Source organism: Myotis daubentonii, chromosome 3, assembly GCF_963259705.1.
Source record: "Myotis daubentonii chromosome 3, mMyoDau2.1, whole genome shotgun sequence".
Classification (NCBI taxonomy): Eukaryota; Metazoa; Chordata; class Mammalia; order Chiroptera; family Vespertilionidae; genus Myotis; species Myotis daubentonii.
The window spans coordinates 105,036,099-105,060,264 of NC_081842.1; the positions used below are offsets into that span (position 1 = coordinate 105,036,099).

The 24,166-nt window shown below is 41.7% G+C and overlaps 1 protein-coding gene across 1 annotated transcript in view; it reads left to right on the forward strand.

Annotated features, from left to right (window-relative positions):
* The window catches only part of ERICH6 (glutamate rich 6), an 81,995-nt gene that overhangs the window by 31,847 nt on the left and 25,982 nt on the right, over window positions 1–24,166 (forward strand). Inside the window, exons 7-11 of the mRNA XM_059691665.1 lie at window positions 2,069–2,182; window positions 3,160–3,317; window positions 3,758–3,828; window positions 12,850–12,995; window positions 21,636–21,721. Coding sequence (XP_059547648.1) covers window positions 2,069–2,182; window positions 3,160–3,317; window positions 3,758–3,828; window positions 12,850–12,995; window positions 21,636–21,721 — 575 coding nt within the window. The remainder of the gene's footprint in view (window positions 1–2,068; window positions 2,183–3,159; window positions 3,318–3,757; window positions 3,829–12,849; window positions 12,996–21,635; window positions 21,722–24,166) is intronic.

A 24,166-nucleotide genomic window follows, 5' to 3' on the forward strand; every position in this document is an offset into this window, starting at 1 on the left:
GGGTGCACTAAGGTGCAGACTTATTCACTGAAAACAAGATACCAATCATGTGAGACAGCCTGTGTCAGTCAGTGCATTGCAGGAGTTGGTGGGAATGCTGCATGGATGCTCTGAGGTGGTGTTCATTGCCGATCTGGTGAGGGGCAACACATTGAATATATCATGTCATTTAATGTCAACCAACATTTACTGTTTATATTTAGCCCAGGTCTCTAAATGCTTAGTCACCCTATAGACTCCTCAGGTGAAATTCTGTATTCAAACATAACACCTTCCTTCTTCTGAACCACAAAGGCTCGTATCCAGGGAAGTTTCTCAAGCTTTCTTCCTCTGACACCCAAAGATGTGCCTGAACAATAGGAAGGTCCTTTCTTCCAGGGAACTGTTCCTGCTCTAGCAACTGGGCAGGGATGGCTCCTCCTGCTCTTTGGACAGACCTTCCAGGTCCTCTAGTTCGGGAGCAGAACAGCTGGCTTGCCCACTTTCCACTCCAGTCATATCCTCTTCAAATGCAGATTACAACTCCACTCATGGTCTTTTGAAGCATCTCCACCTTGCTTCACCGCAGGTAAAGGGATAAAGGGACCTCAGGCTGAGGAGCTCACTACCAAGATCCTTGAATGGAACAGGTTGCAGATGTCCTGGCATTGTCAAGCTCTCCTTCAGCCCTGCTCCATCACCTGATTTACTCCACCATTTCTCTATTACAAGGCTTTACCACTCTACCCACCTGCTAAGTCCTCTGCTTTCAGCTACATTATTGTGTAGTTTCAATGGCTAAAGGTATTGAACAGTACTCCAGGGTGGTGAATCCCGGACTGTAGTGGCCATCTCAGTTACACTTTGGCCCCAGGATGGCCATCTTGCCAGTCCCAGAGAATGGTTTCTATGGAAAATACAGATGCCCTTGTGGTATTCATGACCTGTGAGCCATAATCTCTGTCTTTTCCTGAGACCTGTGCTGAGGCTTGCCTGCTCGCCATCATGACCTCAAATCATCAACATGCCATAATGTATCAACCCCACACGGAGCCACCTGAACTCCTAACTCCAGATCTCCTTCTTGCTTTCCCTTCTCTCTCCTTCCCCCTCCTGAATTACCTTTATAGCCCAGACAGGAGAATTCAGTGCCCCAATCTGGGCTTTCCCTTGAGAAAGGACTCTAATTTAGAACGGTGATCATTGTGAATGGTGACCTGCATAGTAATGTCAAGACTTTTTTTTAACCTGACATTTCTTGAGTTGATGGTATTCAAAATCTTAGACCATTTGCCTACAATTTGATATACAGGCAGTCCTCGGGTTACATCGTTTTGTGGTTACATCGCCATCTCCCATTTATTTATTTAAAAAAAAAAAGTTCTGTCATTTTGACATATGTACATATGTGCTTTATGTTTTTTATTATTTATTTACCACAAGTAAAAGTCAGGAATTGTTATCTTTCTTTTAAATTTTTTTTACTGTTTCACTTCATTACTGCTGTGTATGTGCTCCATTGAGTGACGTAGGTGCTTACGTAGGTGGGTTCCAACTTACCGCGAAAATCGTGTTATGTCGCACCATAGGAACAGATCTCCGGCGTAACCCGAGGAACTACTGTATATTATGTCCTGTCTCTTGCATCTAGTTACACACTATATATCCCCCTCCCCAATACTCTGATGTCAACAGTCATTTCTGCAACTTTGTTCGTACACTAAGGAGCCATCCAAAGGACCAACACAGCTCCTGATGGGCTCAGCTGTACTCTGGTGAACTGTATCACATAGAGGCACTCAACACCACCTCAGCATCCTCTGTCCTCACCAACTCATTAACAGAAGTGATGTCTCATTCTGGAATATATAGATCTTCTGGCTGGGTGCCTTCTAGTATAGAATCTCGGGCTCTTGAAAATTTCCCACCAACTATTTCTGAGAGACTTCAGGGTGTCTGACATGAGCTCTCAAGTAGCTTTGCACATCTCCATACTCCTGCAGTTCTAATGGGCACTCGCTGGCCTGCCCAGAGCCCTGGCTCCTGCTGCTGCTTGTGGGCAGGTCTTCATTTTTTCCCCTCTCTCAAGGGAGAAGAGGATGAGATATTGCTGACATGTGAATTTTGTGGGAGTGACCTAAGAACATTTCTTTCTGCTGTGGATATTTATTCTGACAACGGTAGCTCTGAACCAATAAAACAAGTAAGTTCTAAAGCAGGTTTATTAAGGAAATGGTGTTATTTTAAATACCATTTTTAAATATATGTAGTATTTTCTCCTGCATTTTCCCCTTGCATTGCCATTCTTTAAAATTATGTGTTACCAGTCGAGGAAATACAAATCATAAACACAATGGGATACCATTCCACACCCACTAGGATGGCATTAATAAAAAAGACAGATAATAACAAGTGCTGGCAAGGAGGTAGAGTAACTTGAACCCTCATACACTATTAAAGGGGAATATAAAATGGTGCATCTGTGTTGGGAAAAAGTTGGGTAGTTCCTCAAAAGTTACACACACAGTTACCATATAACATACAAATCCATTCCTAGGTACATACCCAAGAAAATTGTCAATATATGTCCACACAAAAACTTGTACACAAATGTTCATAACAGCATTATTTATAACAGCCAAAAGGTGAAAATAATCTAATGTCCTTCAACTGATGAATGGGCAAATAAATGTGGTGTATTCATAAAATCAAATATTATCCAGTCATAAGAATTGAAGTACTAATACGTGCTACAACATAGATGAACCTTGAAAACATTATGCTCAGTGAAAGAAGCCAGACACAAAGTACCGCATATTGTATGATTCCATGTATATGAATTGTACAGAACAGGCAATAATAGAGACAGAAAATAGATCAGTGGTTGCCAGAGGCTGAGAGGAGAGGAGGATAGGGAGTAAAGTGTCAATGGGTACAGGTTTCATGTCCTAAATTTGATGGTGGTGATAGTTACACAACTCTGTATACACTAAAAACCATTGAATTGCACACTTTAAATGGGTCAATTATCTGGTATATGAATTATATCTCAATAAAATTTTTACCAGAAAGTGTTATGATAGATTATAATTCAAACTCCATTAGCCATTTTTGGTTTTTACCCCCTCTAATTATCTTCACCCAGAACTAAAGAGAAGAAAATGACCTCTTTGTTTTTAGGCCATCTGTTGTAGTTCTTTCCAAAATCTGGTTGATTACATTTATGAGGAAAAACAAAAAATCCAAAGCTCTAAAGAGGAATTCATCTGTATCGACCCTCATGCATCCCACGGCACTGAGATGGAGAAATTCAGAGCAAAGGAAAAGGCCCTGCAGAGGTAACATTGAGTCTTGGATATTGAAACTCAGATAAGTCCACTTAGAGAGCTCTTTGTAAAATGAACCTGTTTTTCAAAATACATAATTTTGAAGATATATTCCCAATGAAGAAATAAAATTAGCCAAAGCAAACCTATTACAAAACCTGGTGGATGTTATGAGATTCAGGAGCTCCCAGAAACTCAGTGAACTCACTGATTTAAAAATAGAGCCTTACCCAGATTCTCAGGACAATTCAGAATTCCTATTTTGGAGAAATTGGTCCACTAAACAAAATGGAGATCCATGTGCTTTGATTAAATATATAGACTCACAAGTAATAACAGATTAAAATTACAAGGGATGACATTGAAACAGTTACAATTTGTCATATGCTTTTTACAGCTTGAAACATTAGATTTATGGATTTTTGTTTGTTTGTTTGTTTGTTTGTTTGCAGAAAACAGGAGCAACAAGTAGCCAAAAATTGGGAAATAAAAACAAATGAACGTACTAGTTTCTCTGAAGAAGGTGAGTTCATCAATGCTTCTATTATAGATCAATCATACATCAGAAAGCTCATATGTTTGACCAAGAGCTAAAACTGGCATATTTTTTTATTTTATTAATCCTCACCCGAGGATATTTTTCCATTGACTTTTTTTTAGAGATAGTGGAAAGGAGTGGGAGAGATAGACAGGAAGAGAAACATTGATGTGTGTCACATCAATTGGTTGCCTCCTACATGTGTCCCTGCCAGGGCCAGGGATTGAGCCTGCAACCGAGGTATGTGCCCTTGACCAGAATCTAAGCAGGGGCCCTTAAGTCCACAGACTGATGCTCTATCCACTGAGCCAAACTATCCAGGGCAAAACTGACATATTTAAAAAACCGTATTTAAAGTTTTCAGTTCAGTTGATGCATTAGTCAAAATGGCTCAGAAAAGCTGGTGTTTCAAGTCGTCCGGCTTTTGAAGTTTTTAGTCTTCATCTAGTTGTTATTGATTGAAGTGAATTAGCAACATCTATAGAGCATGTTACAGATAACTGCAAAGAGCTTTTGGGTTCAGTGTCTTTTGTTTTATTAAGCACATATTACATTTTGTTTTCAAGCTGGGGTATGGAAAATCTGTCAAAAATAAAACAGATTTCTTTCTTCATAGGTTCCATCAGTCACTTGGCCAGTATAGTTAAAGAGCTGGCACTGTTGAAGGAGTACTGATGTTAGAATCACAAGCTCTGAATTTATATCCTTGCTTTTCTACTTAGAGGCTGTCTGCTTAGGGTAAATCACTTAATCTTTACAAGCATTAGGCTCCTCCTCTACCACTCAGTGCTATTGAGAAGATAGAGAAAATATATTTTTGTTTTTGTTTTTTAAACTAAATCTCTAGTATAAAGTTCCTTGATAGTCAACTGGTTTCTACTAAGTCTAAGGCCAGAAAATTGCACTTAATGAAAATGAACATTTTTCTGTCTTTTTAATTTATTATTTATTTATTCATTTACTTCCTTCATTGACCTCTCCCGGACCACTCCCACCCCCCAGCACATGCCCTCACCCCCTTAGTGTCTGTGCCCATTGCTTTTGCTTATATGCATGTATACAAGTCCTTTGGTTGATCTCTTACACACACACACACACACACACACCACCCCTGCCTTCCTCTGAAGTTTGACTGTCTGTTTGATGCTTCTCTGCCTCTGGATCTATTTTTGTTCATCAGTTTATGATGTTTATTATATTCTACAAGTGAGTGAGATCATGTGATATTTGTTTTTCACTGACTGGCTTATTTCACTTAGAATAATGGTTCATCCATGCTGTTGCCAATGGTAAGAGTGTTTTCTTTTTTAAAGCAGCATAATATTTCATTGTGTAGATTTACAACTGTTATTTATTTATTTATTTTGGCTTTTAAACACAGAAAGACAATGTTTAATAAGTGGAATCTATTCTTTCTAATACAAAGACTTTCATAACTGAAATATTCAACATTATATTACACATTTATTTGAGGTATAAGTTATATACATAAGATTCACCTGTTTTAAATGTACAATTCAATACTTTTTTTCTTTATTGATTAAGGTATTACATATGTGTCCTTATCTCCCGATTGCCCCCCCACCCCACTCCCATTCATGCCCTCATCCCCCGCCCTCCGGTGTCTATGTCTATTGGTTATGCTTATATGAATGCATACAAGTCCTTTGGTTGGTCTCTCCCCCTTACCCCCACTTTACCCTACCTTCCCACTGAGGTTTGAGCATCTGATCGATGCTTCTTTGTCTCTGGATCTCTTTTTGTTCATCAGTTTATGTTGTTCATTATAATCCACAAATGAGTGAGATTATGTGATATTTATCTTTCTCTGACTAACTTATTTCGCTTAGCATAATGCTCTCCAGGACCATCCATGCTGTTGCACATGGTAGGAGTTCCTTCATTTTTATAGCAGTGTAGTATTCCATTGTGTAGATGTACCACTGTTTTTCAATCCACTCATCTGCTGATGGGCACTTACGGTGTTTCCAAATCTTAGCTATTATAAATTGTGCTGCTATGAACGGATTTATATGTCCTTTCTGATTGGTGTTTCTGATTTCTTGGGATATATTCCTAGAAGTAGGATTACGGGGTCAATTGGAAGTTCCATTTTTAATTTTTTGAGGAAACTCCATACTGTTTTCCACAGTGGCTGCATGAGTCTGCATTTCCATTAGCAGTGCATGAGCGTTTCTTGTTTTCCACATCCTCACCAGCACTTGTCTTTCGTCAATTTGTTGATGATAGCCATTCTAACAAGTGGGAGATGGTATCTCATTGCCATTTTGATTTGCATCTCTCAGATGATTAGTGACTTTGAGCATATTTTCTTATGTCTCTTGGCCTTCTGTATGTCTACTATCGAAAAGTGTCTATTTAAGTCCTTTGCCCATTTTTTTTATTGGATTGTTTATCTTCTTTTTGTCAAGATGTATGCATTCCCTAGAAATTTTGGAGTTTAGGCTTTTATCAGAGATAACATTGGCAAATATGTTCTCCCATGCAGTGGACTCTCTTATTGTTTTGTTGATGGTTTCTGTTGCCGTGCAGAAGCTTTTTATTTCAATGTAGCCCCATTTGTTTATTTTCTCCTTAGTTCCCATTGCTCTAGAGCAGGGGTGGGCAAACTTTTTGACTCAAGGGCCATAATGGGTTCTTAAACTGGACCGGAGGGCCGGAACAAAAGCATGGATGGAGTGTTTGTGTGAACTAATATAAATTCAAAGTAAACATCATTACATAAAAGGGTAGGGTCTTTTATTTCAATAGTTTTATTCATTTCAAACGGCCAGATCCGGCCCGCGGGCCGTAGTTTGCCCACGGCTGTTGATGGTGAACCTTTTGAGCTCGGCGTGTCAGCATTTTGAAAAACCCTAACTTAACTCTGGTGCCATGTCACATATAGAAATTTTTTGACCTTTGCAACCATAGTAAAACAAAGATTTATATTTTTGATATTTATTTTATATATTTAAATGCCATTTAACAAAGAAAAATCAACCAAAAAAAATGAGTTTGCATGTCACCTCTGACATGCATGTCATAGGTTCACAATCACTGCTCTAGGAGCTGTACCGGTATAGATATTGCTACGACATATGTCTGATATTTGGCTGCATATGTATTCTTCTAAGGTTTTTATGGTTTACTGCCTTACATTTAAGTCCTTTATCCATTTTGAGTTTATTTTTGTGTATGGTGTTAGTTGGTGGTCTAATTTCATTTTTGCATATATCTGTCCAATTTTCCCAACATCATTTATTGAAGAGACTGTCTTAACTCCATTGTATGCTCTTGCCTCCTTTGTCAAATATTAATCAAGTATAATGGCTTGGGTCGATTTCTGGGTTCTGTATTCAGTTCCATTGGTCTATATGTCTATTCTTGTGCCAGTAGCAGGCAGTTTTGAGAACAGTGGCTTTGTAATATAGCTTGATATCTGGATTGTGATCCCGACAACTTTGTTCTTCTTTCTCAGGATTGCTGCAGCTATTCGAGGTCTTTTTTTATTCCTATGAATTTTTGGAGAGTTTGTTCCAGGTCTGTAAAATATACCGTTGGTATCTTAGTGGGGGCTGCATTGAATCTATAGATTGCTTTGGGTAGTATGGACATTTTAATTATGTTGATTCTACCAATCCATGAACACAGTATATTCTTCCATTTGTTAATGTCTTCTTTTATATCTTTTTTAATGTCCTGTAGTTTTCTAAGTAGAGGTCTTTTTCCACCTTAGTTAAGTGTATTCCAGGGTATCATAATTTTTTTGTTGGAATGGTAAATGGGATTTTTCCTTTGTTTGTTTCTCTTTCCATGAGTTCATTATTGGTGTATAAAAAGGCTATAAATTTCTCAATGTTAATTTTGTATCCTGCTACAATGCCAAATTCATATATTAAATCTAGTAGTTTATTTTTTATGGAGTCTTTGGGGGTTTTCTATGTATAATATCATGTCATTTGCAAATAATGACAGTTTTACTTCTTCTTTTCCAATGTGGGTGCATTTTATTTCTTCTTCTTGTCTGATCACTATGGCTAGCACTTCCAGTACTATGTCAAACAGGAGTGGTGAAAGTGGGCATCCCTGTCTTGTTCCCATTCTTAGGGAAAATGGTTTTAGTTTTTTGCCCATTGAGTATGATGTTGGCTGTAGGTTGGTCATATAAGGCTTTTATTATGTTGAGGTATGATCCCTCTATTCCCACTTTGCTGAGAGTTTTTATCATAAAGGGTATTAGATTATGTCAAATGCTTTTTCTGCATCAATTGATATGATTATGTGATTTTTATCTCTAATTTGTTATGTGATGTATCACGTTTATTGATTTATAGATATTGTATCAGCCTTGCACCCATGGAATAAATCCCACTTGGTCATGGTATATGATCTTTCTAATGTAATGCTGGTTCTGGTTTGTAGGATTTTAGCATCTATGTTCATCAGAGATATTGGCCTGTAATTCTCTTTCTTTGTAGTGTCTTTATCTGGTTTTGGGATTAGGGTATTACTGCCTTCATAGAAAGAGCTTGGAAGTCTTCCTTTCTTTTGAATTTTCTGGACTAGTCTGAGGAGGATAGGTTTCAGTTCTTCTTTGAATATTTGGTAAAACTCCCCTGTGAAGCCCTTTGGCCCAGGGCTTTTGTTCGCTGAACATTTTTTGATGACTGATTCAACTTCCTACATAGTTATTGACCTATTCAGATTTTTTTATTCTTCCTGATTGAGTTTTCGAGGTCATATTTTTCTAGGAATATGTCCATTTCTTCTAGGTTGACCAGTTTGTTGGAATAGAGTTGTTCATATTATTTTTGTTTAAAATCCTTTGTATTTCTGTGGGATCTGTTGTTATTTTGCCTCTTTCATTTCTGATTTTGTTTATTTGGATCCTCTCTTTTCTTGGTGAGACTCACTAGAGATTCATCAGTCTTGTTTATATTTTCAAAGAAGCAGCTCTTGGTTTCATTGATCTTTTGTATTGTTGTGTGTTTTTTTGTTTTGGGGCTTTTTGTTTGTTTGTTTGTTTTTGGTCTCTATGTCATTTATTTCCACTCTGATCTTTATTTCCTTCCTTCTGCTCACTCTGGGCTTTTCTTGTTGCTCTTTCTTATTCTTTAAGTTGTAGAGTTAGATAATTTATTACCAGTTTTTCTTGTTTTTTGAGGTAGGCCTGTAATGCTATGAACTTCCCTTTTAGGACTGCTTTCATTATGTTCCATATTTTGGATAGTTTTGTTTTCATTGTCATTTGTTTCCAGGCTGTTTTTTTATTTCTTCTTTGATCTCTTTGGTAATGCAATCATTGTTTAATAGCATGATATTTAGCCTCCAAGTGTTTGAATTTTTTTATTGTTTTTATTATAGTTTATTTCTAATATTATGCCATTGAGATCTGATAAGATGCTTGATATGATTTCTATCTCCTTGAATTTGAAGAGAATTTGCCTGTGTCCCAATATGTGGTCTATTTTTGAAAATGTCCCATGTGCACTTGAGAAGAATGCATATTCTGTAGCTTCAGGGTAAAATGTTCTGAAGATGTCGGTTTAGTCCGTCTGATCTAGTGAGTCATTTAGGATTGCTGTTTCTTTGCTGATTTTTTGTCTAGAGGATTTATCCAGTGATGTCAACAGGGTATTAAATTCCCCTACTATGACTGTATTGCTGTTGATCTCTCCCTTGATATCTTCCAGAAGTTGTTTTGGTTTTTTTTTTTTTTATGTATTTGGGTGCTCCTGCATTGGGTGCATATATGTTTACCAGAGTTATATCCTCTTGTTGTATTGATCCCTTTAGTATTATGAAGTAGCCTTCCTCATCTCTTATTATGGCCTTAACATTGAGGTCTATTTTGTCAGATATAAGTATTGCTACCCCAGCTTCTTTTTCATGTCGATTCGCCTGAAAAAATGTTTTCCATCCCTTCACTAACTGTCTGTGTGAGTTCTTTGTTCTGAGGTAGGTCTCTTATAGACAGCATATATATGGGTCATGTTTTCTTATCCATTCAGCTACCCTATGTCTATTGATTGGACCATTTAATCTATTTACATTTAAGGTTATTATTGATAGGTACTTGTTTGTTGCCATTTTTATTCTTTATGTCTCTGTTCCTTCTTCCCTTCCTATTTCTTCTTTTTACAGCAGTCCCTTTAGCATTTCTTGCATTGCTGGCTTGGTGGTAATAAACTCCCTTAGCCTTGTTTTGTCTATGAAGCTCCTTATTTCACCTTCAATTTTGAATGATAGCCTTGCTGGGTATAGTATTCTTGAATTCAGTCCCTTGCTTTGCATCACTTTATATCTTTTATTCCATTCCCTTTTGGCCTGAAGTGTTTCTGTTGAGAAATCAGTTGATAGTCTAATGGGAGATCCCTTATAAATAACTTTCTGTCTCTCTCTGGCAGCCTTTAAGATTCGCTCTTTGTCATTTACGTTTGCCATTGTAAGTACAATGTGTCTTGGTGTGGGTCTTTTTGTGTTCATTTTGTTTGGGACTCATTGTGCTTGTGTACCTTTTTTCTTCCCCAAATCAGGGAAGTTTCTTTTGTGTTTTTTTTTAATATATTTTATTGATTTCTTACAGAGAGGAAGGGAGAGGGATAGAGAGTTAGAAACATTGATGATAGAGAAACATTGATCAGCTGCCTCCTGCACACTCCCTACTTGGTATATGTCTGCAACCAAGGTACATGCCGTTGACCGGAATTGAACCTGGGACCCTTGAGTCTGCAGGCCAACACTCTATCCATTGAGCCAAACCGGTTAGGATTCAGGGAAATTTTTTGTCATTATTTCTTCAAATAAGTTTTCTAATCCTTGCTCCTCTTCTTGTCCTTCTGGTACCCCTTTTATATGTATGTTACTTAGTTTCATGTTGTCCCAAAGCTTTCTTAGGCTCTCCTCCTGCTTTCTAATGTTTTTCTCCAATTGCTGTTCAGATTGGGTGTGTTTTGCTGCCCTATCTTTTAACTCACAAATTCGGTCCTCTGCTTCTTCTAGTCTATTGTTGAAACCTCCATCATGTTTTTTATTGTAACTATATCAGTTTTGATTTCCTCCTGATTCTTACATAAGTTGTTGATCCTTTCATCCTTCTGGTTTATGAACTATGACCCTTACTCTGAATTCTTTTTCTGACATATTGCATGCCTCTGTTTCATTTCCTTTTCTGGCAAGTCCTTTTTTTCCCTAGGGGGTTGTTTCTTTGCATCCCCATTTTTGCTGTCTCTTTCTGGCCCTGGGAACCCTGCTTTGGATTTGAGAGGTTAAAGATCTTATTGGGGCAATGGTCCAGAAATCGTTAACCCAGAGGCTGGGTCTGCCTTGAATTTCACACCTTTATTGTCTCTGCTCTGAGTTGTATTCCCTTCTCCCACAGATCTGGTTCCTCAGTTGTCTGCTTTGGGTTGTGTTTTTTTTTAAATCCTCACCTGAGGATATTTTTCTATTGATCTTTAGAGAACAGAAGAGAGAGAGAAAGACAGAGAGAAATACTGATGTGAGAGAAACACATCTATTGGTTACCTCCTGCACGAGCCCCAACCAGGGCCCGGGCCAGGGAGGAGCTTGCAACTGAGGTATGTGCCCTTGACTGGAATCAAACCCAGGACCCTTTGGTCCATAGGCTGACACTCTATCCAATGATCCAAACTGGCTAGGGCTCAGTTGTCTGCTTTAGATGCTTGGGGTAGTGGGAGCATGTGCACAGTTCCTCTGATGTGCAACTCCCTGTGAAGACCCAGAGCTTTCTGGCATGCAATTTGCTGAGTGGCTCCAGCACCCATGGCATGGTGGCATCCTAGGTCCCTCAGGTGGCACACTTGCAGCGCTGTCCTGTGGCTCCTGAGTAGGCACACTGGCTTGCTCCAGGTTGCTTCTGCAGTGCTTTCCTATGGCTCAGAGTGAGGCGTGTGCTTGGTTGCTCCAGGTAGCCCCTGAAGAACTGTCCCAGGGACTGGGGGGAAATGGGTATGGGCTGCTCTGGGTCACACAGTCTGAGCTCCTGTGTGGTCTGAGTGGGGTGCATGCTAGGTTGCTCCAGTTCACCCCTCCTCAGTGTAGAAGGAGGTTGGGTTGCCCTGGGTCGCTCAGTCCATTCTCCCCTGTCACCCAGGGTGAGATGTGCATTGGGTTGCTCTGGATGGCCCTGGAAGGACTGTCCCAGGAGCCTGGTTGGAGTGGGGGCAGATTTCTCTGGGTCGCAGAGACATAACTCCCCTGTGGTCTGGACTGGGTCATGCTCTGTGTTCCTCCGGGTCACCCCAACAGCAGGTCCCGGGGCTGGGGGTGGAGCGGGTGCCAGGTGGCTATGGTTCAGGCTAGCGGCATGATTCTGGGGTCTAGGGAAGGGGTGAGACATAGGGTTCCCTCTGGCTTGCACTCACTGCAGGATCTTGAAGCCAGATCCTAGGATACTCAGTCCCAGGAAGCTGGTGAGGAGGCCTGGTGTGGGAGCTCACTCTGACAGCCCACGCTCCCTGCAGACATTTGGGGGCCTGCCAGGAGGTACTGCACCACTTACTGCCAGGGCACAGTGGTGGTTCCACATGGGTCATGGCTGGCAAGTGGTGTTCTTTAGGCATCCTCTCCCCTTCCTTATTGAAAACTGTCTCCTCAGCTGTGTCTAATTTGTTAATTCAGGGTGGATATTCTATGATTTAATTGCTTTTCTGGCCTGTCCCTAGGAGGAGGTGCAGGACACTGCTGCCTGTTCAGCCACCATTTTTGCTTCCAGATCAAGGTGCTGGATCCCAAAGCAATTCTCATTTTTCTTTTTTAAAAAAAGGAATAAATGGTATCTTTTTTTTAACAAAGGAAGGTTCCTCACTTTAATTTACTTAAGGTTCTCATTTTTATTCCATTAAAATATGCCTGATGAAGCAATGCATTTGCAATAGTTTAAAATTCATTTTAGTATACAGGTTTTGGAAAATTTAAAACATATATGTACTTCATGTGATTCTTTTTCTTTTCTTTTCTTTTTTATTCTTTTCCTTTTAGAGCCAAAGCACTGTAAAACAATTTCTTATCAACTTTCTGTGGATATTCCAGAAAAAAAGATAGTTGATGACAAACTATTTGATTTTGAACTAGATAAAAGAAGCATGTCCATCACTAGTTGTGATTCTAGGACAGCATGTGGAAAGGTAATTAGCTTGTAATTTTTTTTCTTGCTACTCTTTAAAAAATAGTTTTACCTAAAAGTATAAAAGCTATCATGATGAATATGGCAGCTTGTGTACATGGCACATTTAATTATGTGTCAAAAAGAATTGATATAGTCTGGCTGGCGTGGCTCAATGGTTGAGCATCAATCTATGAAATAGAAGGTCATGATTTGATTCCTGGTCAGGGTACATGCCCATGTTTTGGGCTCGATCCCCAGTGGGTGTATGCAGGAGGCAGCTGATCAATAATTCTCTCTCATCATTGACATTTCTATCTCTCTCTCTCTCTCCCTTCCCCTCTCAATAAAAAAAAATGTATTTTTGTAAAAAAGTAATTGGTATAGCCTTGGCATTTTAACTTCTACTAGACTTTACAACAATACTTTATATATGTTTTATGGGGGACTAGTTTGGTTGAAACCTTTTACTTTAAAATGTAAATGTAAGTTGTACATTAAGGAACATTTGAAACCCTTTGAAGACTAAATAGAAAGGGGAAAAGACACTAAAACTCTCAACCACTTCCAAAAGAGATCACTAATATTTCAATATTTTCTAGACCTGCAATAGCCTATATTGCATACTATTACATACAGCTAAATTTAAAATAACTAAAATTAAATAGAATTTAAGCTGTTATTCTCTTTTGTTACTGTTGATAATCCTCACCTGAGGATATTTTTTCCATTGATTTTTTTTAGAGAGAATGGAAAATAGAGGAGAGACAGAGAGAGAGAGGAACATTGATGTAAGAGAGATACATTGATTGGTTGCCTCCTGTAGGTGCTCCCTGGACCCTTCAGTCTGTAGGCTGACGCTGTAACCACTGAGCCTCCAGCCAGGACTAAACTGTAATTCTTTAGTTATACTAGCCACATGTCAAGTATTAAATAGCTGTGTGTAACTAATTGCTACCAAATTGCAGGACAGATATAGAACATTTTTATGGTCACCAAAAGTTCTGTTAGACAATACCCATTGTGGACATTTTTATGCATTGGTGTTTGTTAACATACTTATAATTATACTAGAGGCCCGGTGCACAAAAATTTGTGCACTCGGCGGGGGGGGGGGGGGCGGTCCCTCAGCCCGGCCTGTGCCCTCTCGCAGTCTGGGACCCCTCGGGAGATAACGACCTGCTGGCTTAGGCCTGCTCCCGGGTGGCAGAGGGCAGGCCCAATCCCTAGATGCAGCCCCTGGTCGGACTCAGAGCAGGGCCAACTGGGGAGTTGGGGCGCCGCCCCCTGTCATGCACAGCGCAGGGAGATTGGGAGGTTGTGATGCCACCCTCAGTCACGATCAGGGTAGGACTGATTGGGGGGTTGGGGCACCGTCCGCTGTCACACTCAAGGCAGGGTTGATGGAGAGGTTGCGGCACCACCCTCGGTCACGCACAGAGCAGGGCCAATCGGGGTTGGGGCACTGCCCCCTGTCACTCACAGAGCAGGGCCCATCAGGGGGGTTGGGGCTCTGTACCCTGTCACGCACAGAGCAGGGCCAATCAGGGGGTTGGGGCTCTGTACCCTGTCACACACAGAGCAGGGCCCGTGGGGGGGGGGGTTGGGGAGCTCCCCCCTATCAGGCACAGAGCAGGGCTGATCAGGGGGTTTGGGCGCTGCCCCCGTCACGCTTATCCCGGTGCCGGGAGGCCTCATGGCTCCGCTGATCCTGGTGCTGGGAGGCATATTACCCTTTTACTATATAGGATAGAGGCCTGGTGCACGGTTGGGTGCCGGCTGGTTTGCCCTGAAGGGTGTCCTGGATCAGGGTGGGGGTCCCCACTGGGGTGCCTGGCCAGTCTGGGTTAGGGGCTGAGGGCTGTTTTCAGGCTGGGGGTGACTGAAGCTCCCAACTGCTCCTTTTTTCCTTTTTTTTTTTTTTTTTATTGTGGGCCAGCTTTACCTTGAGGCTTGGCTCCAGCTCTTAGGCCTAGAGGCTGAAAGTAGGTTTCTGGCCTTTGCTTACAATGTTGCGAATCTGCTGGCTGAAGTCCAGCGGTATTTATTACAGAGTTTCTTAAACTGCTGGCTCAGAGGCCTGCAGCCGCAGGCAGGGAACGTTGGTTTCCTCCGTCACTGAGGCAACCAAGCCTCATGTTAGTTTCAAGCTGCCTGGCTGCCGGCCGCCATCTTGGCTGACAGTTAATTTGTATATCTCGCTGATTGGCCAATGAAAAGGGTAGCGGTCGTACGCCAATTACCATGTTTCTCTTTTATTAGTGTAGATTATACTAGAGGCCCAGTGCACAATTTCGTGCATGGGTGGGGTCCTTCAGCCTGGCTGGTGATCAGAGCCGATTGGGGCCATCTCACCCAGTCCTGATGGGGGCCAATAGGGGCTGGCCAGCTAAGAGGAGGGACTGTGGGAGGTTGGCTGGCCACAGTAGGTTGGCTGTGGAAGCACACTGACCACCAGGGGGCAGCTTCTGCAGTGAGTGTCTGCCCCCCTGGTGGTCACTGCGCATTATAGTGACCAGTCAACCGGTCATTTGGTCACTTAGGCTTTTATATATAGAGATATGTAATTTTTACCTCCTTTTAAACTCAATTATAAAAAATATTTACCATGATATTGTGTGGCTTATATTAACATTATTTTTTAATTTCTATGTGCTTTTTCATATAATTTACCTAAACATTCCCCTCGCATTGGACATACAGATTATCAACAGTTTTTTTGTTATACAAAATAACATTGCTTTGAGTATCTTTGTGTATACGTTTATTTATTTTTTTAATATATTTCATTGATTTTTGTTTTTACAGAGAGGAAGGGAGAGGGATAGAGTTAGAAACATCGATGAGAGAGAAACATTGATCAGCTGCCTCCTGCACACTCCCTACTGGGGATGTGCCCACAACCAAGGTACATGCCCTTGACCAGAATCGAACCTGGGACCCTTGAATCCACAGGCTGATGCTCTATCCACTGGGCCAAACTGGTTAGGGCTACATTTATTTCTTATGTAAGTATAATTCCTAAGAATAGATTCCTAGAAATTAAATTATGAGATGAGGTTTGTTTCTCTTGGGTGACATAGAATTTAAGAGGTGGCAGTGAACTGAAGTAGCTGACAAAATCAAATACAAAAACTATCTGGAGGAATATTACTCATCCAGCCCTCAAATTACTCCTATAAATTATCTTTCAAGTTCAATTACCAGCACACATGTAAAAGAACCAAGGACACTAGGAAACAACACCACAATAAAAAAATCCAGACCGAAAACCAAGATGGCAGCATAGGTAAACACAGGAAATTGCTGCCTCACACAATCATTTCAAAAGTACAACTAAAAGACAAAACGGACATCGTCCAGAACCACAGGAAGGCTCGCTGAGTGGAAATTCTACAACTAGAAGGAAAGAGAAAAGCACACTGAGACTCAGAGGAGGTGCGGAAGCAAAGTGCAGAGGTACTGAGGCACACGTGGAAAGGGCTGGCAACTGAGGACACGGTTGTCATTTTCAATTGGGAGGGAGTCTCAAGCTCCTGACTGCTCTGAACTCCAGTTCCGGACGAGTCTCTGGGGACCCCGATTCATAAGGGGGGAAGCTGGACTGTCTGGCAGTGGGTGGAACTCAAGGGCGGCTTTCTCTCAAAGGTACTTGCAGTGATTACCGGGACACTGAGATGTGGGGCCTCTTAGGGTAGGACTGAGGAGCAGCCATAGCTTCTTGCTGGGCCATGTTGATCCCCTAAGACCCCACCCCACCCAAGCTGTGGCAGAGGCTTTTGCATATGAAAGGCCTGGCCCTTTGCAATCTGAAAATTACCTAACAAACTGCAGCTGGGTCAGAGAGACCCAGAACTTCCAAAAGAAGGCCCAAGGCCCCACAGTAGCTTGCATTGCTTCACAGCTGGGCCTCATCTGGGAACCTCCAAACCCCAAACAAAGAAGAGGAATCTGCAGATCTCTATTGCTCCTGCTGGGTAGCCTCAGGGAGAGGCTAAATTAGCACCTCCTTAGAGATTCAAGAGCAAGTGTACCCAGTGGTCAGAGTGGGACCATCCAGATTACAACTCCTCAGATCCATAAGGGCACACTCAGGGGGCAGACTCAGTGAGCACCAAAGCCCCATTGAAGCAAGTCTTGCCCCAGAAGGATGTCTCCAGCACAGAAGTTCTCCCACTGTAGACACAGCTGATTCTCACAGCCAATTGGCCTGGAGGTCAATTCCTCCCAGTGATACCTACAACAATCAAGGCTTAACTAAAACAAGGCTGTGCAGAAAGCCCACAAAGGGATGCACCAAGAGTGTCCACCTCAGGTAATTGGGAGGCTGAGCCACTGGGCCCTATAGGACACCTAGCACAAAAAGCCACTCTATCAACACAGGGAGGCATAAAAAAAAAATGCAGAGACAAAGAAACAGGGCACAAATGACAGAAATGGAGGAAAGCAAAATACTGGATATAGAGTTCAAGGCCACGTTTATAAGGTTTTTCAAGAACTTTCTAGAAACTGCCAATAAATTTAGTAAGACCCTCAAAAAGTCTGGTGAGACCGCCAATAAATTTAGTGAGACCCTCAAGAAATCTAGTGAGACCCTCAAGGTTATGAAAAAGGAACAACTAGAAATTAAGCATACACTGACTGAAATAAAGGATATTATGCAGAGTTCCAACAGCAGACTAGAGGATCGCAAGAATCAAGTCAAAGATTTGAAATACGAAGAAGCAAAAAACACCCAACCAGAAAAGCAAAATGAAAAAAGAATCCAAAAATACAAAGATAGTGTAAGGAGCCTCTGGGACAGCTTCAAGTGCACCAACATCCGAATTATAGGGGTGCCAGAAGAAGAGAGAGAGCAAGATATTGAAAACCTATTAGAAGAAATAATGGCAGAAAACTTCCCCTACCTGGTGAAAGAAATAGACTTACAAGTCCAGGAAGCACAGAGAACCGCAAATAAGAGGAATCCAAATAGGACCACACCAAAACACATCATAATTAAAATGCCAAGAGCAAAAGACAAAGAGAGAATCTTAAAAGCAGCAAGAGAAAAGCAGTTAGTTACCTATAAGGGAGTACACATAGACTGTCAGCTGATTTCTCAACAGAAACCATGCAGGCCAGAAGGGAGTGGCAAGAAATATTCAAAGTGATGAATAGCAAGAACCTACAACCAAGATTACTCTACCCAGCAAAGCTATCATTCAGAATTGAAGGTCAGAAAAAGAGCTTCACAGACAAGAAAAAGCTAAAGGAGTTCATCACCACCCAATCAGGATTATATGAAATGCTGAGGGGTATTCTTTAAGAAGAGGAAGAAGAAGAAAAAGGTAAAGATAAAAATTATGAACAACAAAGTGATAACAAATACATATCTATCAACAAGTGAATCTAAAAATTAAATCAATAAAAAAATCTGATGAACAGAATAAACTGGTAAATATAATAGAAGCAGGGGCATAGAAAGGGAGTGTACTGCCGTAACCAGTTTGGCTCAGTGGAAAGAGTGTCAGCCTACAGACTGAAAGGTCCCAGGTTCGATTCCAGTCAAGGGTATGTACCTTGGTTGCAGGCACATCCCCATTAGGGAGTGTGCAGGAGGCAGCCGATCGATGTTTCTCTCTCATCAATGTTTCTGACTCTATCCCTCTCCCTTCCTCTCTGTAAAAAATCAATAAAATATATTTTTTTTAAAAAAGAAAGGAAGTGGACTGACAATTCTCAGGGGGAAAGGGGTGTGAGGGGTGCAGGAAGAGATTGGACAAAAATCTTACACCGAAGGATAAGGACAGTGGCGGGGGGTAAGGGCATGGGGTAGAGTGGGAACCAGGTGGAGGGGAGCTATGGGGGGGAAAAAAGAGAAACATCTGTAATAATCTGAACAATAAAGATTTAGTTTAAAAAAATAAAATGCTAAAAAAGTCTTATTAAAAAATTTAAGTTATGAAAGACAAGCCAAGAAGCGATAGTTATTTGCAGCACATGTGACATACAAAACGTTTATATCCTAAATGTAAAAAGACATGAAAAAGTCCATCTAATAGAAAATGGGCCCAAAAATTTGCATACTTCTCAAAGGAAAAAATTCAAATGATCTATAAACATATATAAAGGAGTTTAACCTCATTAGTAACATGGGAAAGGAAAATTAAAACTACATTTGGGGATCAGTGCATACCTATCATATTGGCAAAAAAATATATTAAAAAACTTAAGTCTGATAATACTGTATTGGAAAATATATAGAGCAACAATGCTATTATTTGCCTCTGGTAAGAATGTAAATTGGTACAATTTGGAAATCATTTTTGCATTATCTAGTAAACTAGAAGACAGACATATCTTGGGATTTGCAATTCCTCCTCTGGGTATAATATCTGAAAGGAACCGGGTACCAGTATACATACATAAGAATATTCACAGTATCATTGTTTATAATATATAAATGAAAGTTATTGGACTACAGCTACATATTGGGACATGTATCAATGTTGACAAAAAAATAAAATAATAAAAATATATAATGTATGATTCCATTTCTGTAAAATTTAAAATGGTAAAATTACACTATATTGTTTAGAAATTAGGACTCGTGATTATGTCTAGGAAGGATATTAGCTTTGGGATAGATTCTTTGAGGGCTTCTAGGTATCAGCACTGTGCTTTCTTGACTCAGGTGGTGATAACAGGGGCATTTATAATTACTAATTAACAAAATAGCATTTTTTAACAACTATATGAATATATTTCATATTTTTAAGAATGAAAAATGTATTATCTTCTAAAAAAATGGCAACATTTAGATAAAATTTAGGTTGTTTCACTGTTTTACCCTAGGAATTCTTTGTCTTTAAAGCTTTTTATTGATTTTTAGAGAGAGAGGAAGGGAGAGGGATAGAAAGAGAGAAACACTGATGATAGAGAAACAATGTCAATCAACTGCCTCCTGCACACCCCCTACTTGGGATTGAGCCCACAACCTGGGCATGTACTCTGATGGAATCCAACCAGTGATCTCTTGGTTTCTGGGTCAAAGCTCAACCACTGAGCAACACTGGCCAGGAACCCCTAGGAATCCCTGTATCCATTTTATCACAGTTCAAGATTAGGAATAAGCAGAATCAAATTGAATCTTTTATTTATTTTTTTTGAATCTTTTATTTTATTATAAAATATTCTTGGGGACAAATTTATATCCCTATCAAGTATCTAATCTAATAAAAGGAAAACATGCAATTGACCATACCTTTGCTACACTTTAAGCCATGCCCACCAGCCAATCAGAGCAACTATATGAAAATTAACCCAACCAAGATGGCGGCCGGCAGCCACGGAGCTGGAGTGAGCAGGAGGCTTGGTTGCTCCAGTGATGGAGGAAGCCAAGCTTCCCACCTGCCTCAGCCGGCTCTGAGCTCCACTAAAGGCAACAAAGTTTCAATTATAGAAGATAAATAAACCTCAGATACCTGCTTTCAGCCGGGCTGTGGCCACGAAGCTGGAGCGAGCAGGAGGCTTGGTTGCTCCAGTGATGGAGGAAGCCAAGCTTCCTGCCCGTCTTGGCCAGCTCTGAGCTCCACTGAAGGCAACAAAGTTTCAATTATAGAAGGTAAATAAATCTCAGAATTTTAAAAAAAAAAAAGGAGAGGCTGGGAGCTTCCGAGCCAGGGAGCTTGGCCAGCCTGAAAACAGTCCTCAGCCCCTCACCCAGACTGGCCAGGCAACCCAGTGGAAAGCCCCCACCCTAAAGGGGGTGTGGCCATCCTGAAAACAGCCATCAGCCCCCCACCCAGGCTGGCCAAACATCCATGGGGTCAGGGTCCCCACTGGGCAGGGGGTGGGGGCTTGACCAGCCTGCAAACAGCCATCAGCCCCTCACCCAGGCTGGCCAGGCACCCTAGCAGGACCTCCACTGTGATCCAGGACACCCTTCAGGGCAAACCAGCCAGCCCTCACCCATGCACCAGGCCTCTATCCTATATATAAAAGGGTAATATGCAAACTGACCCTAACAGCAGAACGACTGGGAATGACTGGTCACTATGACACATACTGACCACCAGGGGGCAGATGCTCAATGCAGGAGATGCCCCCTGGTGGTCAGTGCGCTCCCACAGGGGGAGCTCTGCTCAGCCACAAGCCAGGCTGATGGCTGCCAGTACAGCGGTGGTGGTGGGAGCCTCTCCTGCCTCCTCAACAGCGCTAAGGATGTCCGACTGCAGGCTAAGCCTGCTCCCTGCTGGCAAGTGGACATCCCCCGAGGGCTCCCGGGCTGCCAAAGGGATGTCTGATTGCCAGCTTAGGCCCAATCCCCTGGAGAGCGGGCCTAAGCCAGCAGGTGGTCATCCACCAAGGGGTCCCAGACTGTGAGAGGGCTCAGGCCGGGCTGAGGGGACCCACCCCCCCGAGTGCACTGGGCCTCTAGTTACCTATAAAAGAGTTAAACTTAGAGATAAAGTAAGAGCTCCCTGTATTTCTTTCCCCTCCCCATATATCTCTCTTCATCTTCCCATACTCCACAAGTGTTTTGTCAGATGCAGGGCCAAAAAGTTAAATTAAGAAATGGTTTGTATCATTGTCTAGCAAGCAAAGGATGTCACACTTAAATGTGTTCCATGTGAAACAATTAACAGTTAAGTGTTGTTTTATCTCCTGTGGTTTATAGATCATGACGAATGAGCTCATGGAGAAGCACTATAAACATGGGAGCAAGTTTCTAACTTCATTTCCAGATGGGACAACGCAAATATTGTATCCTTTCTAGCAACAAGTTACTTTTTTTTTTAAAGGGGAGAATGATGATTTTTATTTTTATTTTAATATATTTTATTGATTTTTTTTACAAAGAGGAAGGGAGAGGGATAGAGAGTTAGAAACATCGATGAGAGAGAAACATCGATCAGCTGCCTCCTGCACACTCCCTACTGGGGATGTGCCTGCAACCAAGGTACATGCTCTTGACTGGAATCGAACCTGGGACCCTTGAGTCCACAGGCTGACGCTCTATCCGCTGAGCCAAACCAGTTAGGGCAGTGGTCGGCAAACTGCGGCTCGGCAAACTGCGGCTCGCAAGCCATGGCTCTTTGGCCCCTTGAGTGTGGCTCTTCCACAAAATACCGACTTCTGCAAATAGGCCACAAAGTTTCAGTTGCACTGTATGTGCGTGCCCGCACGTGATATTTTGTGCAAGAGCCACACTCAAGGGGCCAAAGAGCCGCATATGGCTCGCGAGCTGCGGTTTGCCAACCACTGGGTTGGGGCATAGCAACAAGTTACTTTTATTAGCTTTATTTCTTTACAAAAAGATAGGTAAAGAAAAAGTACATGGGGGGGAAACCAAGATGGCGGCATAGGTAAACACTGGAGATTGCTGCCTCGCACAACCACTTCAAAAATACAACTAAAAGACGGAACAGACATCACTCAGAACCACAGGAAGGCTGGTTGAGTGGAAATTCTACAACTAGAGGGAAAGAGAAAAGCATACCGAGACTCAGAGGAGCTGTGGTGCGGAAGTAAAATACAAAGGTGCAGAGGTGCATGAGGAGCGGGCTGATGGCTGAGGGCGAGGTTGTCATTTTTAATCAGAAGGGAGTCTCAGGCTCTGAGATCCAGTTCTGGGCGAGTTTCTAGGGACCCAGACTCATACGGGAGAAGCGGGACTTTCTGGCAGCAGTCGGAACTCCAGGGCAGCTTTCTCTTCCAGGGGCTTGCAGTGATTAGACATTGAGAAGCAAAGCCTCTGAGGGCAGGACTGAGAGCAGCCATAACTGCTAGCCCCGCCCTGTTGATGCCGTGGGACCCGCCCCGCCCAAGCCCTGCAGGGAGGCTTTTGCTGGATAGCCTCAGGCAAAGGCTAGATTAGCACCTCCCTAGAGATCCAGGAGCCAGGAAGCCCAGAGGTCAGAGTGGGACCATCCAGTTTGCAGCTCTGTGGAAACATAAAGGACACACTCAGGGGGCAGACTCAGTGAGCACCAAAGCCCCACTGAAGCAAGTCTTGTCCCAGAGGGGTGTCTCCAGCACAGAAGTTCTCCCACTGTAGACACAGCTGATTCTCACAGCCAATTGGCCTGGAGGCCAATTCCTCCCAATGATACCTACAACAATCAAGGCTTAACTACAACAAGACTGTGCACAAAGACCACAAGGGGGTGAACCAAGAGTGTCCTCCTCAGGTAACTGGGGAGGCTGAACCACTGGGCCCTAGAGGTCACTTAGCACAGAAAACCACTGTATCAACACAGGGAAGTATAAAAAATGCGGAGACAAAGAAACAGGACACAAATGACAGAAATGGAGGAAAGCACACTACTGGATATAGAGTTCAAAACCACACTTTCAAGGTTTTTCAAGAATTTTCTAGAAACTGCTGATAAACTTAATGAGATCTACATGAAATAATGAGACCCTTGATGTTGTCATAAAGAACCAACTAGAAATTACGCATACACTGACTGAAATAAAGAATATTATACAGACTCCCAACAGCAGACTAGAGGATTGCAAGAATCAAGTCAACGATTTGAAATACGAAGAAGCAAAAAACACCCAACCAGAAAAGCAAAATGAAAAAAGAATCCAAAAATACAAAGATAGTGTAAGGAGCCTCTGGGACAGCTTCAAGCGCACCAACATCAGAATTATAGGGGTGCCAGAAGAAGAGAGAGAGCAAGATATTGAAAACCTATTAGAAGAAATAATGGCAGAAAACTTCCCCTACCTGGTGAAAGAAATAGACTTAAAAGTCCAGGTAGTGCAGAGAACCCCAAACAAAAGGAATCCAAAGAGGACCACACCAAGACACATCATAATTAAAATGCCAAGAGCAAAAGACAAAGAGAGAATCTTAAAAGCAGCAAGAGAGAGACAGTCAGTTACCTACAAGGGAATACCCATACGACTGTCAGCTGATTTCTCAACAGAAACTTTGCAGGCCAGAAGGGAGTGGCAAGAAATATTCAAAGTGATGAATGCCAAGAACCTGCAACCAAGATTACTTTATCCAGCAAAGCTATCATTCAGAATTGAAGGTCAGATAAAGAGCTTCACAGATAAGGAAAAGCTAAAGGAGTTCATCACCACCACACCAGTATTATATGAAATGCTGAAAGGTATCCTTTAAGAAGAGGAAGAAGAAGAAAAAGGTAAAGATACAAATTTTGAACAACAAATACACATCTATCAACAAGTGAA